Source organism: Chlamydotis macqueenii, chromosome 4 (genome assembly GCF_036417535.1).
Source record: "Chlamydotis macqueenii isolate bChlMac1 chromosome 4, bChlMac1.mat, whole genome shotgun sequence".
NCBI lineage: Eukaryota > Metazoa > Chordata > Aves > Otidiformes > Otididae > Chlamydotis > Chlamydotis macqueenii.
The window spans coordinates 16,446,993-16,466,510 of record NC_141559.1 but is presented as its reverse complement, the minus strand read 5'-3'; the positions used below and the strand labels follow the sequence as shown (position 1 = coordinate 16,466,510).

General features: G+C 41.1%; 1 protein-coding gene across 3 annotated transcripts in view; it reads left to right on the top strand.

Annotated features, from left to right (window-relative positions):
- NR3C2 (nuclear receptor subfamily 3 group C member 2) overlaps window positions 1–19,518 on the top strand; it is a 214,496-nt gene that overhangs the window by 148,423 nt on the left and 46,555 nt on the right. For all 3 annotated transcript variants that reach the window (XM_086746351.1, XM_086746352.1, XM_086746350.1), the window contains exon 4: window positions 3,448–3,564. In XM_086746351.1, coding sequence (XP_086602477.1) covers window positions 3,448–3,564 — 117 coding nt within the window. The remainder of the gene's footprint in view (window positions 1–3,447; window positions 3,565–19,518) is intronic.

The window sequence follows — 19,518 nt, the reverse complement described above, 5'->3', positions numbered from 1 at the left end:
AGAAACTACACAAGCAAATCGATATGTGTCTTGATGGAGGTGGAGATCTAGCACCACAAAAACATCAGGCTCTTTGCAGGATGGTCTCCGTCACCTCATTCGGATCCTGAAGAGCCCTGAAGATCTCAAGAGCCCTGCATTAATTTCAAATGTGTAGATTTTTGTTCTGATTCTGAAGTTGAGGGGCATGAGTGAGGCTCATGCTACACAAATGGAAGATACTGATTCACGATGAGACTTTGCTTTACTAACTTATTTTACGAAATTGATTTTATTTGAAACATACCATATTTGATTGCATAGAAATCTGAAGACTTTTTTCATCATAGATGATAAACTTTTAAACTCAAAAAACTGTTCATTATTATTTCATAGGCAAACTCTCTACATGGAGTACAGCTGAATCCATTGTGGTTTTTAAGGGATTTCAAGTTACTTCCATTAATGTAAGCTTTAAGATGACTATGGTTTGGGGTTGTTTGTTTTTTGGTTTTTTTTTTTTTTCAGAAATTAAAAAAAAATTACAAGACAACATTTATTTTTTGAAAATACTTTTGCCTTGCTTAGTAGAAGCTTCCAGATTTTGGACCATACCTTAGTATTCAGAGATGCATGATTCAAAAATTAATGAGCTTTTACTAGTTATATTTTCTGAAATTATTTGGTCTAGAGTAGATTGGCCAGAAATTAATAATTGCAGGCTATGTAAAGCATTTGAAGTGTGACTTACCGAAGTACTCTGCTACTATTGTGGGACTTCTTATGAAGTCACAGTGTGACAGTGGTAGAATCAAATAAACATTTCCACAATATTTAAGAATATGACCCAGGTAATTATCCTGGAGTACATAAATGTTAACCTCTTTTTATTAAACCCATTAACTTTTTAAAGCAGTAGTGAAAATGTTGACTTACCAGGTGTACAATTTAGTAGAGCAACCTCCTTCAGGGTGATTTTTTGATGGGGTTCATTTTGCAGTATCAGAGCTGACTTGTCATATTAATAGCTAGCATTCGCCTATGGAAGCCTAAAAATGGTATTGCAGTACACTGTGATGTACAAAGGACATTGTATGAGCACTGAGCAATTCTACTTGTATTACTAGCAGAAAATAACCATTTTTCTCCCCTCCGCACAAAAAGGTAGTATACCAGTATTTGTAAGGGCATATAAACTGTCTTTATACTATATTTTAAACACTTTTGTTTTCTACTTTAATTTTACTTGCATGCTGTCTGTGTGATATTTCTTTAGGAGATGTGCTCAAGTCAGTACAGAGCAAAAATGCAAATAGGAATTAAGTTGACTTTTGTGTATCTGGTTTTTGTATAGATCACATCATAAAGTAAACATTGTGCGATAAGCGGATTTTCATTTTGTGGTTAGCTGAGAATTTTATCTTTTTATTGTGTAGCAGACCTCCTTAAAGACCAGCTAATAGATACTGGTGCTGTCACTATATTGTATAACTTTATTTTATGCCTGATGTAACTTTATGAGCTCGTAATTATTAATTATTTTGCCTAAGTTTTATTGGGTTTTGACTGTGTCACAGTGCTAGGTAAGAGCCCTTATTAAAAACCCTTATTTGCCCATCTGCTTGTTAAAACATCTAAAGCATTATCTAAGTAATGATATGTTTGTGGATAATACAGTAACACTTCACTTATTCAAATAAGATTGGTTCTCTTTGTCCAAGATGCTCAGTGAAGAGATGCAAGAAACTTCAGTTCACTGTCTAAATAGATAATATTGGGTAAGGGTGAAGGAAGTCAGATGCAGAGATAGAACGTTATTTATCTGAATTTTTAAGGCAGATTCCTGAACGAGTCCAAACAGAAGCCAGGTCTCCCGTGTCCCATGAATATTCTCTTTGTCCTTCCCTAAGGGAGCACGTGTGTATTGTGGAAAATAGCTTGGCAAACATATTTTATACTTCTTGTCCTACAGCGACTCTATCCCTTTATCAAGCCTGCATCTCTGCTCCCGTTCCCCACATGCGTCAGCCTCCCATGTGTTTCAGTGCAGCTCTGCTCCTGAGCCCTGCCCAGGCGTCCCCTCCCATCCACGGCTGGTGTTGCTTCAGTTGTTGGTGTGAACTTTAACGTTATGTCTACAGCTCTTGGGTTTCTGCACATTGCACCTGCTTTGTTCACGACCTGCTTAGAGTCTCTTTGCTTAGTCACTGGTCAATGTTACTGTGTTTGCAATCTGAATATTTTTTTTCTGCTGCCTTGCATTTCAGATGTCTTTGGTTATGAACTTATGTTTAGTTTACAGAGTAATGAGTTTCTTACCTTATGTCTAAAATGCCTGTCCCTGAGACTCAGCAGCTCTTACAGCCCCCACCACGTAAGCCTGCAACACGCTGTTTTATTTTACACAGGACTAATTTCTTGATCTTTCCATGCTGGCAAATCCTGCAGCTTGCCTACAACAGAGTCTGTTGTACTTCTGTGTGCTGTGTCCTCTCCTTTCATCCTTCCTCTGGAAACCCTCTACATTGCTTTGTTGCATCTGCTGCATACTGTTTGTTCAGGCTGCCCCAGATCCTTGTGTGCCATCTCTGGATCAAGGCAGCTAAAATAATCTTCTCCTCTCGCTTCTCCTGTCATGCTGCACCAACCCCTTGTAGCTTCCTTTGTTCTTCCACATCAAATTCAAGCATTTACTTTGAAAAGTCCACGTGGTAGTGCCGTCGTCTGATACCCTGCATCCGTTTGCTCTACCTGTATTTCTCCCACAAAGCAAAACACCTTTTGAATCTCCGAGTTGTTAAATGCCAGCCTATTTCTCTGGTTGTCATGTGTTTCCCTTCTGCTAAATGTTGTGTGTTGAATACCTGCTGTCTCCTCAGGAGTGCTTCTGTGGGGCTGTACAGAACTGAAATAACACGGCTGTGATTTAAGCCTGTTTTGCTAAACCCTTCAGAAACCTTCTGCTGTATAGAAGGTAACTGACTAAATCGGAAATCAAACACTCCATGAACTGGTTGAAGAGACTGAAATATATTGGGAAAGTTGGCCTCTACTTTGTATTTCTGCTTTAGATTGTGAACTTCTTTAGCATGAGAACAGCCCCTGGTTTTGTACCAAAACTAAGAGTTGTCACGGTGCTCTATGATACAGCACTTGTTTGAGCTTTTTCAAATCTTCTTACCAATCGTTTTGTTTTTCACAAGAAGAGGAATTCCAGTCCTGCTTAGAAAAAAATAATGAAGTATCTCTTGTGAGTGACACATCAAAACTCTCCCAAATTAAACAGAAGAGATGCTCATAGTAAGGCCCATGACAAGTCACCAAGATTATTGGGAAGGTTAAAGAACAGAATTGGGAATGTCTGCATTAATAAGAAGCTCAAAATGACTGCAAAACAACAGAGAAGAACAAATTGGAATTATGTAAATAACATCCTCTAATAATGTGTTTTGGTTTTGGTTCATTCAGGGCAGCACAATTACCTGTGTGCGGGGAGGAATGACTGCATAATTGATAAGATTCGGAGGAAGAACTGCCCAGCCTGTCGACTACAGAAATGTCTGCAAGCTGGAATGAATTTAGGAGGTAAGCAGAATATTAATAGTTTGGTCTCTTAATTTGATTAGACAAAAACATTGGAAATTTGCAGCCTTTTTATAGTTCTGGCAACTGCATGATCTTGGAAGTTTAAGGTGGAATTATCCTGAATAAGTGCTTAATAGCTAATAAAGTCTATATATCAGGTATATCAGGTCTTGGAGATATGTATTATATGGCTCAGAAAAAAAGAAAAGTGGATGTTTTATGATGACAGTAATTTTTAATGGATTCTCTCATATCTAAAAGTGTTAAAGTTTCAAGTGTTGTGTGCTTTTTTTTGATGATGAGCATTCTCTCGAGTACTGAACAACATTTTACACCATTGTGAAAGCAAATTCACACGTAGTGAAACCTCTCAACTTTTTTTTGTTGCTTATTCGACATTTGTATTGATTTATTTCTCTGACTGTTTGGCTATGCAATAATTTTCATGTTGTTACTCCATCATTCCTATACAAACAACAAAAAGGCAAAACCTTTTCTTAATAATTACCAAAATTATTTTGAAAACAGTACGGTAGCAAAACATAATAGCTTTTTTTTCCATTGTTTTAATTCTTCAGTTGCAGTGTCTACACAATTCTGGCTGTGCTTCAGTGGGCATCTTGTTTCCAGTCATCACCTGAGAAAATTGTATTACAAATCATTTTTTCCCACCACTCTTAGGTTTATGATGTTGACTGTTAAGGGGGGTTTGGGTACTGCTGTAGGTCCTTTCCCTGATGCAGAAAGTCACCCTTCCCTTAGACTGTTTTCACTGTTCCAGAAAATTATAACACCATCATATTAATTCCTCCAAATAATTTCCTGTCTCGCAATTTGCTTTTTATCTGCCTGGACCTATTCTCCTAGTAGCTTAGTTTAGTTCTACAGACAGATTTAGCTGCTTGCCTTTCACAGGTTACATGCAAAATCCTGCTTCCTGACTGCTGCCTGGTACCTTTTTCTACTCCGCAGACTTCTTTTTCTGTCTTGTCTCCTGGCAGAAATACTCAGGCAAGCCACTCCTTACTTTTTTGGGGGGAGAGCAGCCCTGTTAAGACCTCTTTCAACCCCTTTCCCAATTTTGAGATGCTGTGTTGCCCCCTAGGCTCTTTGTTACTGCTTCTCAAAGGAAAATGGGGCCAGATTGTGGCATACTGAGGGCTGCCAGCTTTCCCTTGATTTTGATCTGCGCTATTGAATCTAGTGAGGGAAGCAGAACAGCACCTTTGATTAAATGGGAACTCAGAGGTAGTAGCTCCTTCTTCCCAAATAAAGGTGCTGAAAATGTGTGCGGAGCCGGAAGCCCAGCTCCCTGGAGCTCTGGAAATATGGGTGCAGGGCATCCTCTCTTGTCGTGCCTTGCGCAATGCCAGCTGAGCTCCTGCAAGCCTGCCTTCCTGGATGGGCACGCATGCTTAGCACCCTGGGGAAACACAGGACTGCCGTCCCCCCTGATAACCTTCTGAAACAGCAACGCATGGCACTTCGTCTGCAGTGTCACGAGTTCATCACTGAGATTTCCTGGTGTGTCTCAAAGGACGTGTTCACACGGTGTCATCTGCTGAAAAACAAGGGAGGGGTAAACGTTGCTTGAGGGAGTTGCTTGGGGTTGTTTTTTTTGTTTTTTTTGTTTTTTTTGTTTTTTTAAATTGTCTGGAATGTGGTAAATGAGGAATGCACTGAAAAATCTTCCCTTGTGTTGGAGCTTGGTAGTCAGCTGGAAGTTTTAATTAGTGATCTGCATTCAGTGACCTAAAGGGCCAAGTCTGTCTCAGCCCTGTACAGCTGGCACGCGGCTGAGCTTCATGGTTTAGCTGTTTTGGTAATTTTCTTCATGTAGAGAAACTAAGGTGAAATTCTCCTTCCTGGTTTCATCCCTGTATGCCACATAAAGGAGCTAATATGGCATAAACAGGTCCTTCCATCGCTGGCACGAATGAGAGTGTGAGGAGAACAGCTCTGGATTTCCGTGCAATAGGGTGCCTTCTGTGTGGTCCAGGAGAGAAAGGCCAGGTAGGAGGCAGAGGACATGGCTGCCAGAGAGAGGTAAAGTGCCTGTAGCCCCAAAACAGTGTTACTCTTTAGAGGGCCACAGGGGCTGCCAAATTTTGCTAACAGACCTTTCAGCCTTTGAGCCAGCCCAGATCTGGCAGGAAATGTTGGTAGCTCACGGCCATTTGCTGCTTAGGCTGTCCTTCTTTCCTCGTGGTGAGCTTTGCGTTGGGCATCTGCAAGAGGAGCAGCACAGCATCTCAGACTTAATTTTGGGAACTTCTGTGTGCTGTTGCAGGGAGTTTCTGATATGATGGAGAGCATAATGAGAAAGGAGGTGGAAATGGCGAGAAGAGATATTAATGCATATCTGAAAACAGTAAATTTATCTTCATATGAATTTCCAAGGTTTGATATTAAATAACATTCTTTCATAATTATCTTCAGTAGACTGTATGTTCATATTATTATGAAGATACAGCATAGCTTATAGTTTAATGTGCCTAGTTTTGCCAAGAGTATATTACTCCAATAAAAAATGACGTTTACCTGTTTCTAATTTGGATTTTTAAGCAAAACATGCAAGTATTTTGTTAGGCAGTGTGATCAGTAAGGAGCTGGACAAAAATGAGTTTATAAATGCAGTTTAGTTTAAGTCCTGTTTGCAGCATAGTACACTCTATAGCTGAGTCACACTGCACGGTACTGTGCTCTTTGGTGCCGTAGAACTAATTTAAGCTCTCACTCTGCAAATGAAAGCAAATGTAAACACAAAAACCAAACTGTATCAGAGATGCCTATGTGTTTGGTTCGTGAAGAACAGAAGTAAGATGATATGCAAAAGGGTCGTACGCATGGCTCAGGACTGAAATGTGTGCAGGTTGCTGAAGCCATGGACATTTGTTTGCTACTTGAACATAATTATAATGTTTTATCCTTCCATTAAAAAAAAAATAAACAAACCCAAACCTCCAGTTGATCTAGAAGAAATGTTGCCTTAGGAAACAAGGTCCTGTCTCCCATAGGCTGGAAAAGAACTTGACTCTCCTTTGCAGCTCTCTCCATCTACAGATGAGAGTGAAAGACTCAGGCTGCCACCCAGCTCCTCCTTGTACTACAATACAGGGTTTATAAAGCAAATTGCGTAATTTGAAAGTTTGTGATTGTCTTCCTACTGTTAGTGAAGATATTAATCTCTGTAATGGAAAACTGGAAATCGGAAAGAGAGTTTCTGTGTTTCCTAAAGCACATTTTTCCACAATCTCAGATTAATCTACTGATCTTTGTTGGCTTTTTTTTCCCCCTTTTGATTATATTCTTTCTCAATATTTCAGAAATGTTCTTTCTTTTGTTTACTGTGTCAAAGTATTACAGGTTTGTTTTGATGGCATATCATCTGCTTCCCAGCATGCTAACTTTTTTTTTTTTCTAAAAAAATAATATTTTGATGTGTGGCAGCATGCCATGCTTTAAGCACCTTTTTAAAAAAATATGTGTAATTCAGTGATACAAAATACACCTTTTCATGAATGTTCAACAAAATCAATTTGGCAGTCTTATTGTTTACCTCTTCCTTTTGTTTGTTGAAGAACTGGAGTGTTTTCCAAGCTCTTATATCCTCTAATAATCTTTAGAAAATTATTCATCAAGTCAGCAAATAATTTACCTAATTATGTTATTTTCTCAATTTTTGTTTTGATTTTATAAGAAGCATCTGCAACCTGTAATTTCTGCAAAGCTGAAGTTGCCAAATACCACATTAGTTCATCTTGCTCATTTCTAGAGAGTGTGTCTGTGCACTGCAGACAGACATATCCCTTCAGCAAGTAGGACTCCAAAACTTTTTTGGGAATCAGAGTTTATTTGTTGTTTTCGTGTTGTTGTTTTTGGGTTTTTTTGTTTTTTTTTTTAAACTCCAGTGCCATATGCTAGACTTAATTATTGGAAGAGATTCAGAGTGAGCAACTGTACTATGAAGGTATGCTGGCCCATTTTTGGTTTATGCTCTTTTCAAGATTCTGTAATTAATTTTCAGTTAATTATGAACCAGAATGACTTCATGAATTCTTTAGTTTCTTCCAGCATACGCTGTGATCAGATTTGTCGAGTCTCTCACTTCTGCACGCGACATTTTCATTTGACTCCCACCTCATGCTGCTGTTCCTTAGTTGTGTCTGTCCCCACGGCAGCACCGGGGGTGGGAGTTGTGGTGAGAACCGCCCCCACCCCAGTCCCACACTGGTGCTCAGCATGGTTTCTTATGCCACCACCAGCTGCATATCCAGCAAGGCAGCTGGCGCCTCGCAGCAGCACCTGGGGTGCTGCGTTGCAACCAGGGTGGCAAAGAGCCTCCTGGTTTCATTCCCGCTGTGTGCCGTGCTCTGTGCTGAAGCCCGGAGAAGGGAAACTTTTTGCATGGTGTGACTTGAGGGGACCCCCACCCGGCACCCTCCCCTTGCATTGGCAGCTTAGTCCTTGCCCCTCTGATGTGACCTAGTGACCAAGCATCCCCCCCTCTTCTGCTGCGTGGTTGGAGAAGATCCCTCTTCTGCCGTACAATGTGCCGTATGTGCTTAGGGCACAAAAAAGTGTTGAGAGGTCCGTACCGTGTAGGACTGCAACACTTTCCTGACTTGGCTGCCATACAGAACACTGCTGAGACGTACAGGTACTGATCTCTCGCAACACTGTAAGCTTGCTGAAGTACCCTTCGGATATCAAAGGGAAATAAAATAGATTTCACCTTGCAAATTATATAGTTCATCGCTCTGCCTGCAGAGACTGCCTGTGAAATCCGAGTCTTGCGTTTGCATATATTTACATATGTAAGACACTTCTCGCACGAGATGCTGTGTGTGATTTGTAGTCTTCGCTTGCAGATATCCTTATTTTTTATACATTAAAATATTTCAATAATCTGAAAAATAGATTAAATGAGAGAATCAGTAATAAGATATGGTACTTCACCTTTTTGCCCAGCTTTCCGTTTTCTGTTTAATAACTCATACTAGTAGGGATTTAAAACAGGGGTATTATTTTCAGTTGCTGCAGCTTGTGTGGTTTATGTTATCATTGTTCCTGTCGTTTTGAGAGAAAGAAAGCAATAGGGAGAAAAGGAAGAGAAAAAACCCACGAGTATTAGAAAACTGAAAACTAAGAAAAACTTAAGTACAGCAAAAATATATCCTCTTGGTTTTCTTTAAAAATTTCTACCAACTTTCTACTAACCAAAGTTTCCTGAATTTGAAGGAAAAAGAACCCTATGTGGATGAAACTAAAGCAAATTTGGGTGCATGTATAGTTAACTTTTATTTTTCGTTTAAACTTTAACTGCCAAGTATTTTGAAATGCCAATTAACTCTTACTGCATTTTTATTTGCGATTATTATGTTGCATTTTCTGCTGAGGGAATCTAGTCGATTTATTTTTTTAACTTGAACATTCAGCTGGGTTTGTGTCAGTTCTTCTGAGAGACTTTTACCAATATACAGCAGTATATTAAAGTGGGGTTTTTTGTGAGTTTTGTGAAGCAAAACCTCATTTTGTCAATTTTCTTGCATTTTACCTGGACAATTTAGTTGTACCTACCACTGTCTAGGTTGTTGGTATTGTTTCAAAGAACATTCACATTTTTCTAGGTGTGATAATGTCAAAAAACATCTTGTGTTAGACAGAAGTCCATCAAGTTACGAGATTGTGTTAAAATCTGTGCTTTCTCTTAGCAGAGAAGTGAAGCACTGATGTGCCTGCTTTTACATGCATGTACAGTGTATTGAGCCCAAGCAAGCAGTGTAACCTTTAAGACATAGCCTGCAGCTGTGCTGCCTTGTGCTGTGATTTTGTTAGGTCTCCCAGATTGTCTCATGGGTGTAGTCAGAAGAGGGATCAGGAGGCAAATTCATGTTGCTGCATGGAGTCCATGTTGGTGACTCTTCTGAAGAGGACATCCTTCTGCCTGAGTAAGGGTCAGTAGTGCTCGAGGCGCCACCACCACCACCCCACACCTTGTGAATAGATTTAAAAAAAAAAAAAACCCCAACAAAAAAAAAAAAACAAACAAAAACCAGAAACAAATAAAACAACAAAAAAAACCCCCACAAACAAAAAGTCAGTCCCGCTGATTCAGATCTTGTAGGAACAAATTTGTTCAACAATGAACTTCTATTTTGCGTCTGTCCATCTTCATGTTACAAGATACCTTCTGCTCTTGCCCTGCTCTCCGTGTGACCCTCTAACTTTTCAACTTGAACCGTGATCAAGACTATTGTAGATAACTATCAGAACAGTCACTTGCTGCAACTATTAAGAAACTATTTGGGAATGATGATTGAAAATGCAGAATTTTGAAGAGGGCTGGTAATGTCAGTAATCTCCGAGGCATTGATTAAAAAACAGTATTGAAAGCATGTCCTTGGACTATGCATTTTGCTGATGATTTTATTTCCTATGTGAAGGCAGCTCAAGAAGACGCACTGCGGTAGTGTGGAAACACCCAGCTCGCATCCAGTGATCCTTGATCCAACTCCTAATCAGGTTCACGTTCTCAGTCCTCCTTTGTTTTTTCAAGTTTTACTGGTTTCAGCTCTGCCTTCTGAGGAGCGCCTGGCTGCCAGCAGCATTTTTCTTTCCTGTAGGAACAGCCTTTTCAGGCTTTTGGCACGGGTCTGCTGAACTCCAGACTTCCCTGTTGTATCTGCTGGACGCTCCATCATGCCATTCACGGCATAACGCTCCTGGTTGCCAGCCTCGCTGAGGAGCTGCAGCTTTTCTGGGCTCCTGCTGGGCGTACATGTCCCAGCCTGCCTCGTGTCACGTGGCGGCCCTGTGCGTGCAGGCGCTGTGGGGTTTTGTTTGATTTCAGCAGTGTACAGCACTTGCTCTATGGGCTCAGGGGTTGCTCTTTCCTTAGTGATTCTTATTCTGGATGTGGTGTCTTGCTTTGGTTGAAAACACAAAATGGAGGGGGTGATCACAGCATTCTGAAAAGGAGAGTTTAGGTCCTCCCAGAAGAAAAGTCTCCTAGTGTTGTGCTGTTGTTAGATGACACAACTGAAGCACAGTAGTGGCTCTTGCTTGGATGCCTTCTGCCAGACATTCGCTGGCTGGCTTGCGTGGGTGCCCTGTGCAGTGCCCATGAGCTTTTAAGCTTCTTTGTCTGTTGTCAGGACTTCAGCTTTTACATCCAGGATGCTCCCAGGGTCAGTGATATTTGTGGCCTCTTGACTCCCCAGGATCAAGGCTGACTCCTCTTTTCCCCCTGTGCCTTGGTACACCACTTCTCTGTCTTGTAGGGCTTTGAAATTTAACAGCCTATTTTCATGAGGATCCTGAAATGAATTACTGTTTGTCTTTGTTACTGTATTGGGTTTATGTAGCAAGGTTTTGGTAGCGGGGGGCTCCAGGGGTGGCTTCTGTGAGAAGCTGCTAGAAGCTTCCTCCACATCCGACAGAGCCAACCAGCTCCAAGATGGACCTGCCACTGGCCAAGGCCAGGCCGATTGGTGGTGGTGATAGTGCCTCTGTGATAACATATTTAAGAAGGGGGGAAAGAAAATGGGCAACCACAACTGCTGGAGAGAGGAGTGAGAATATGTGAGAGGAACAGCCCTGCAGACACCAAGGTCAGTGAAGAAGGAGGGAGAGGAGTAAGGTCGTTCCTGATAAGATTCCCCTGCAGCCTGTGGTGATGACCATGGTGAGGCTGGCTGTCCCCCTGCAGTTCATGGAGGCCCACAGAGGAGCAGAGATCCACCTGCAGCCCATGGAGGCTTGCCCCCCACCCCCCCCCCCCCCCGCCCGAAGGAGGATGTGCAGGTTGAGCCCAGAAAAAAAGGAGGGGTGGGGGGGAAGGTGTTTTAAGATTTAGTTTTTATTTTCTCATTATCCTACTCGGATTTGATTGGTAAATAATTAAATTAATTTTCCCCAACTAGAGTCTGTTTTGCCTGTGACAGTAACTGGTGAGTGATCTCCCCTGTCCTTATCTCGAGCCATGAGCTTTTCATTATATTTTCTCTCCCCTGTCCAGCTGGGGGGGGATAGTGATAGAGCTGCTTTGGTGGGAACCTGGAGCCCAGCCAGAGTCAACCCACCACAGTTGCTTGTACAGATGCATAAATGCAAGCAAGCCCGAAATCCCTCTGTTCAATGCTTTGTCTCGTCGTGCTGGAGCAAACCAGAGTGCTTCAGCATTTCTGAAATTCATTACATGTAGCTCTTGGTGATGTTTTGTTTTTTCCTGAATCAACAAATTATCATGCTTCCTTCCACAGTGTTCTAAGTCCACATCCTTCTTACTCTTCTCCACAGTAAAAATACAGTCCATGCTATGAAAGCATGCTCGTGTCTCCTGTTCCTCTTTCCAGAGCTGCGGGTTATCGCCGGAGTCCTTCTGAAACCCCTCCTGCTGTGGTCTGTGGTCATGCATTTCCATTACTTGCTTCCGAAGCTGTAGGAGCAGGAGGAACTTGTTCTTTTAGCTTCCACTGAGCCATTGCTTCAGTGAGTTTCCACCCGAGTAAGAGGGCATGAAGATTTAGCTTGCCATGCCTGACACAACCTTGGCCAAAGTATGGTGGGCTCACCATGCTGAATAGTGTTTTTTATCAAAACCCTTGTTAGTTGCCTCCAAGTGTGCTGTGGACCAGTTTGGAAGAGCCTGGAGTAGAGCAATGAGAAAGATCAGCATTCTTTAAAGCTTGACTGGTGGGGACAGATTGAATTATTTGGTATTGTTTAGTCCAGAAAAAGGCTGGAGGGAAAGTTGAAGAGAGGGCCAACAAGTGTTGCTTTAGCAACAAGCGTTGGTAAAGAGAAAAAGGAGGTGTTCTGATTCCCATGTCTGTGAAAAGCAGGACGAGAAGTAATGAGCAGTGAGGAAATGGAAAAGTGTCTGTTGCTGTAAGGCCAGGAAAGCACTCGAATAAATGGTCTGGGGTGGATGTGGAGTCTGTCATTGGGTGTCTTGGGTGTTTTAAAGATCAGGTAAGTCAAACATTTGTCGGAAGTGATGAGGGTGCAGTTAGCTCTGGTCTGAGCAAGAGAATGGATGGTGCAACTCTCCTAGACCTCTTCCAGATGGTGATTAATATTAGGTAAGTGGAGTTAACCTAGATAATTTGTGTGCAAATGAAAAAGAAATGTGAAAAATGTTATTTCCATGAACAAACAGACTTTTTAGATTTTGACATTACTGACCTTCATTGAATGAGCTATTCTGTGTCTCTGTCCTCTGTGGGACACTATGTTTGGAAGAAGCAGTGGTGCTAAGGCTGTGCAAGTCATGTGCTCTTTCTTCTGACATTGTGTTGCTTTTTTGACTGTCTGCTACTTTGGCACTTCCCAGGTTTTAAATTGACTCTAAGGCTGTGGCTTACTCCAGTAATGTCACAAGGAAAATGTATTCAATCGCAGATTGTGCCTTAGCACGTGAATCTGTTGTTTTTTCCCCTAGTCCCCTTACATCTAATCTGTTTCAGAACTACCTTAGTAACTTGTATTTTGTTTTGAATCTTGTTTCCTGCTTTTTCCCCCACCAATTCCCAAGTGCATGCCTTTCCATTTTTAGTATCTGCGTTTTGCTAAAATAAGTGTGAGAAGTGGCAAGGATATCTGGCTCAAAATGCAGAATTTGGAGTTCAATGTTAGTGGAAAGAACAATCCACAGCAGGTGATGAAAGAAGCATTGAGCACATTTAAGCCTTAGAAATACACAACAGGCAAGAAGGTGGTGTTTGACAAAGGGGAAGGCAAGGTGAAAGCACCAGCTAGAGCATTCCTGACCACCTAGTACCACACACCTTCCTGCATGTTGGTGCTGATGATTTGTGTGCTTTTGTGGTTCTCTGCCATCAGTTTTCCCATATTCCCCAACACTGTAAGGTTTTATTAATGGAAATAATCTTCCCTGCATAATGTCCCTGCAGAAGATGCAAGTCACCCCAAATAGGCAGTAAGGGGACTCGTCAATAGGGAGTAGAGAAGATACTGATGTGGGACAACTCTCCTGCCCTCAAAACCGTGCAGCTCTCGTACTGGAAAGAAAGAGCTGAGGAAATTCACGTGTGGCTTCAGAGTCTGTCTGCACAGGGACCAGGAACATTCAGGCATGTTGTGTAGACATCCTCTTAGAGAGGCACATGTCAATTTTAGTCATTACTGGCATTTCATACACAACTACTTCAAATTCAGGAGAATTTAGAAATGTGCCATACTGCCAGTCGTAAAGAGATACTCAGTTTCATGGTTGAGATCATACATATGGGTAATATTGCAGAGTTGCATTTTCCCTAAAAAGTTGGTTAGTATCACATGCAGAGTGTTTCACTAATGTTCAGGGTGATTTATTAAAGCAAGAGATTAACACAGTTATATTCTTTTTTTTTTTTTTTATGACTAATCATGAACTGGATGGTGAAAAATATGGCTGAGATGACTGCAGATGATAAACAGCCAGCTTGTATTTCACAGATAGTGTTGCTGTTCCGGGAAGCGGAGTAGATGATTTGGAGATGATGAGGGTCAGACCAGCAGCATTTAATGTATTAGAAATAAGGTAATTTGAGAGAAATCTGAGTTGATAAAAACTAGGGATATGGAAATCATACAGGTGAGGAGACGAAATATCTGGAAATTTTTGTTTGGGGAAAGATGCAAGTGGGGATGTGGTGCATTAGGATGTAACCAGAAAGAGCGCAGAGGGAAGTGCAGAGCTTACCAAGCTGAGATCTAGTAATAGTAGTGCAAGAACCAAAATGAAGCATTTAAAACATGGCTTACTCTTTAGCATGGAGTGGAAGCCTGAGCGTTCAAGACACAGGATGAGAGGTGCTGCAGCGGAGTTTGCTTGTTGACACTTTTGAAAAACTCTGAAAAGCTTGTTGAGTACCTATGTCTCCAATGTAAATACAAAGAGGAAATTTCACACTCAGTAGATGTCTACAGGACTGTGTCAGGGGCAGTCGAAATGGTTTAGTGTTATGATCAGGATGAAGGGCGTATAAATCATGGAACAGACTTAGAAGCTAGAGAGAAGACTTGGACGAGGAATGCCTGCAGAAGGTTGGATGGGAATGGGTGTCTTGGGGGGAAGGTTGTCACTTGGCACATGGCAGAAACCGGTGATCATAGCCAAGAGCATTCAGCCTGGTACAGTGGAATATTTCAAAATCTGTTCTCCAGAGTTTCCCTAACTTTGTTTTTGACCAAATTATTACTAATGCTAGTAGTTCAAGCTGCTGATGTTTCGTTGCTGCAGATGTCTTAGAGTTGTAGACGACAAATACTGGAATTGTAGGTGACCTACTCTTCGCGTTCATTCTTGGTATTTTACTGCTAATCTTAAATCTGTTTGGTGAATAGTCAAAACTACTGATGCATTTAGTAGACACTGCTTAGCTCAAAGATCGTTGAATTTGCCATACGTTTGAAGAATGAATAAGTAATCAGTAAAATAAGAGTTTGGGGAGTATCTGAAAAAGACTGATTAAGTTTGGCTTTCGTCAACTTTATAATTTTCATTTGTAAGCTTTTTTTAAGGCCTTGTTTATTGGATGATTTAAATATTTACTAAATACATTTCTTTTGAAATTAATGAAGAAGTACAAGAGGGAGCTTTATATATCAAAAATGTTAGCTGTGAGAATGTATTATGTCAGTTTGGGATTTTATATGAAATATATGTGGGGGAAAATTTCGTACTTTAGCCATTTCTCATTAAAAAGCTTTATCAAAAACAGCTTGATTTGATTTTAACAGGAAACCACTAATTGGCATTTGGTAAAAGTTGTTCCCGCACGGGGAGGAGTACCCCTATGAAACTGTTATTTTTCAATTAATTATCACTTTGAGGATTGCTGAGAAACAAGCAAATGTGTTAGACGTTTTCCCTGACAACCTAAATATTCCTGTAAAATGCACTTTGGAACTCATTTCTTTTGTCATTCTTGTCCACTGTCTCTTCACAAATGTGTAGCCTGAAGCTCAGCATGGCTGAAAAAGGGATTAATTCCCTCTATTTCTTACCCAAACCCTCCCCAGTGCCTTCCCTTCTTGATTGCTGTAGACATCACTGTCCCACTCATCAGACAAGTAGATATCCTGAGCTTCATCATTGAGTCAGGCCTTAAAATAGGCAAGATTTGATCTGTGCTTTTACTTTAGTTTTTGTGAGGCAACTGTGATGGCTTCTGTGCCATCTTTGCAAGGCTCCTTCTTTTATCCGTGCTACAAAGGCCATTCTTGCGAGCAGATCTCCCTGGCTATGGATCCGCAGTCCTGAATCCTGCGTCCAAAAGCCAGCTCACTGCAGAGGAACCGTGTCTGTTCCATAAGATGTGTGCAAGCGCTGTCATGAGGTGCCACCTCCCTGTAGGTGCTTGTATTTCACCGCTCAGTATCTCTATCCAGAAGTATAATCAGAAGGAAGTGCGGAATTCTCATTAAAATACAATAAGATTTCTTATTAAGTGGGTATGTAATTACTTGAAATAGCGTTCTCCAAAAGTAGCTGTGAGTGGTTTGCTGTCACACTGAAAGGCATCTGAAGAAGGGTCGTGTTGAGGGTCAGTTCCAGGTCTACAATTTTACTAGTTACTTGCATAACAAAACAGAGAGTAAATACATAAATCTGGAGATTTGGAAAGTCTCCTCTGTGGCCAGAACCAGAATTCAAAAGCATCTTCAGTTCTAGTGTCTGAAACCAACACGATGGCATTTTCAGTAAAGTGCAGAGGGTTATGTCAAGTGCAAGTTGAGGTAAGCAAGAATGAAATACCTGAGAGCAGCTGTTTAGAGACTGCAGTGGAGGAAAAAGCATGACTGCATGATCATTATATGTTAAATTTAGAGTCAGTGATGTAAAATCATTGCAAAAATAGGCAAGCCTCGTTTGACACTGAGGCATTATTCTCTTCTTCTCAGAGCTGGCAAGTGTGGGCCTGATTATTGTGTCTGGTTGATCAGGGTGGTGGCAGTGGGGCAACCTTATGAAATTGTCACCTACATTCCTGTGCCAGTTGGTGGGGTTAGCAGTACCTGTGTCCTTTGTGATGGACGTGTCTCCCATCTCTTCTTGAAGATCTCCAGTGTGGAAGTATCTGCTCTGGTCCCTTGATAACCAATCCCAGTTTTTCATGGACCTTTACATTTGGAAGAGTTTCTTTAACATCTAAACTGAATCTTCCGTCCTGAAATTTCGTATAATGTCCCTGAAGAAAGGTGAATACAGACTAGAGACCACCCAAGGAAGAACAAAGAGCAAGGATAATAAGAAGCTTAGAAAAAAAGCATAGTTATGTAAGGAAGAGTTGAAGAAACTCTATTTATTTTGGTGTAGAAGAGAGAAACATACTAAGAAGGCCCTTGATACCAGTCTTTCAATACAAAAAGTGGTGTAAAGGAGGGGATAGGAATGATAAGTTCTTCTTTATGGCCAGTGGGGGAATGATGAAGAGCAATCAACTTTACTGCAGAAAAAATGATGCGATGTTGGAGATGTTATGGGAAAACTGAGTGCTTAGATATTGGAGGAAGATGGAGGATATTGCAGAATTTCCTTTATTGGAGATTAATAACAACCTGAGTTGAGCAAAGTATAGTTGATCCTGGACAAAGCAAGAAGATAAACTGCTTCACATGCATTGCTTCTGTGCTTTACAGTGTTGCACTGGATTGGCATTGCACGGCATTGCATATTAGAATCTGTTCTAAACAAAATGCAAACACTTCTGAAATTGTTGCAGAAGTAGGCAAAGTAATAAGCAGGAAATATTTACCTACTTACAATCAGTTTCATAAGTAGTTTAAAGCCAAATAGAATAAGGAACTCAAATAGATTTAAATAAATATAATGAAAATAGTGTACAATTGTGTAGATTGAAATGTGCATTTTGAAGCTTTTTCTTTCATCTGTGCGGTCGCTCCCTTTTTGATGTACTGTATGTGAACCAGGAACGAGAATTACGTTTGTGGATGTGCCTGGATCTTTGCAGGGTCTGACTGAAGGCAAATAAAATGTGACATACCCATAGATGAGACTTCATGCATGTTTATTCCTTGTCTTTAAGCTGTCCAATCCTGTCAGATTAAAGTGTTACTTATTAATTAGTAAGCAGTTGTCAATGATGTTGGCAATGCCAAACTATGTCATTATTTCAGTTATGCCTACCATTTAATTCTGCTGAATTCAATCATTGGCTCTGAGCTTATTCTCTAGTAAAAGCTTGCTTCTGCTGGTGGAGGATAAGGAATTAGGAAATTTTCAGACTATACTGATTCCTTGGGCTTACAGCAGGTGATACCATTTTTTATCATGTTCTATCTCCTCTGGGTCACAGCTGTCAGAAACAGATTTTAAAATGTATTTTGCCATGTGAAGGCGGGACCTTTTTCTTCCTCACCAGGTGCAGTCTTCCTTTTTTTGGTGTTTTTAGACAAACTGCTTGGTCTCTTAAGCATATCTCAAATGCCACTGCAGAAGTCACCCTTGAAAGGTCACTGCTTTGCAAGAGCAAAGTCCTTTTAGTAGTATGTTTCACGTGATAATCTCATACTCTCCTTTTAAGTCCCCGTAGAACTTGTGCCCTACTTCAGTGGTTGCTTTCATTTGCTTCCTCCCCTTGGTCTGTCCAGTCAAACCAGTGACTCACCCACTTGTTCATGTATCTCCCAGATTTGTACCTGGCCCTTGCTCTTACGCATGGTACAATGCTTGGGGTCATGTTTAGAGGTTCTTTGTCTACCGCGGCTCTACCTGAAAAGCAGTGGTTTGCTTCCCAAAGTGGGTAACTGGTTTATGGAAGTGTTAGGGTCCTGTCTTGGCTGTTCTCTTCTTTATTTCCTGAAGGATAAAGGGTGCATGCCTGAATGCACGTTGTAGAGTGAATGGGATGATGCTGTAAGATCTTGTGTTTGCATTACTGCTTTTCACTTTATTCCATGCATTTGCATGCATATATGTGTATATATAAAATGTCTGTATTATCTAGAAATTTCTCAGCAAAGTCTCATACCCATTGTGCTAGACATTTAAGTGAAAAAATGTCTGTACCAAGATAGCTCAAAATTTTCATATATGTCAAGATACAACAGATCTGAGGGAAGGCAAACACTATTTGTGGTAGCAGTAAAATAACTAATGAGAACAGATGTCAGCTCACTGAAATAAGTGAGGCAAAGGCACCAGGCAAATATGATGAAAAGATTCAGGGGAGGAAAAAGTGGCGTTTTGATGTGGCATTTATCTATATAAAGGTGGAAGCAAGCGCCAGAGTGTATGTGCTTGGTGAGGGCTCAGAGGAGAGTCTAGCCAAAGCCTGTTACGTCTGCTTCAATGGGAGAATCGGCAGCGTGATCCTGTGGTGACTGTGGTGCAGCAAGGTGCTGTAGGTTGCTCTTGGAAAGGAGGGGCAGGCGGCAGTGGAGGGATGTGCGGGAAAGTCCTCAAGCATTTGGCATAGAGTGGGAGGGAGAAAGCTGATGGCTTTTGACGTTGGAGGTGGTGGTTGTAGTTCAGGTGCAGAGCTTGAGCAGGGAGATCTACCCTCAGACCGCCCAGATCACTGGTAGTACTGTGCATACTTTAAAATAATCCCAAATTATACCTTGTTTGAACTGCATATTGTGGGGGTTTTTTTTCCCCCTTGTTTTTTTACATGTATTTACTCCAATTGCCACTTTTTCTTCTTCTACTTCTTTTTTTTTTTTTTTTTTTTTTAAATCACTACCACTTTCTGAGTTCTGTGCTCTGTCCATTTTGGTTTCCCCCTTCCTTCAGCTGATGTTCTCTGCTTTCCACGAGAGGTAGCATACGTTCTTACGATATGTTTTTGGTATCGCTTACTGATTCAAATATGTTCTGCAACATGGATAGAATAAAGATCTGTTGGGTCAGGATGAGTTTGATCCTGGCTCTGCCAGAGCTTTACATATGTGGTAAATAAAGCTCTTAGTCATCTATATCAT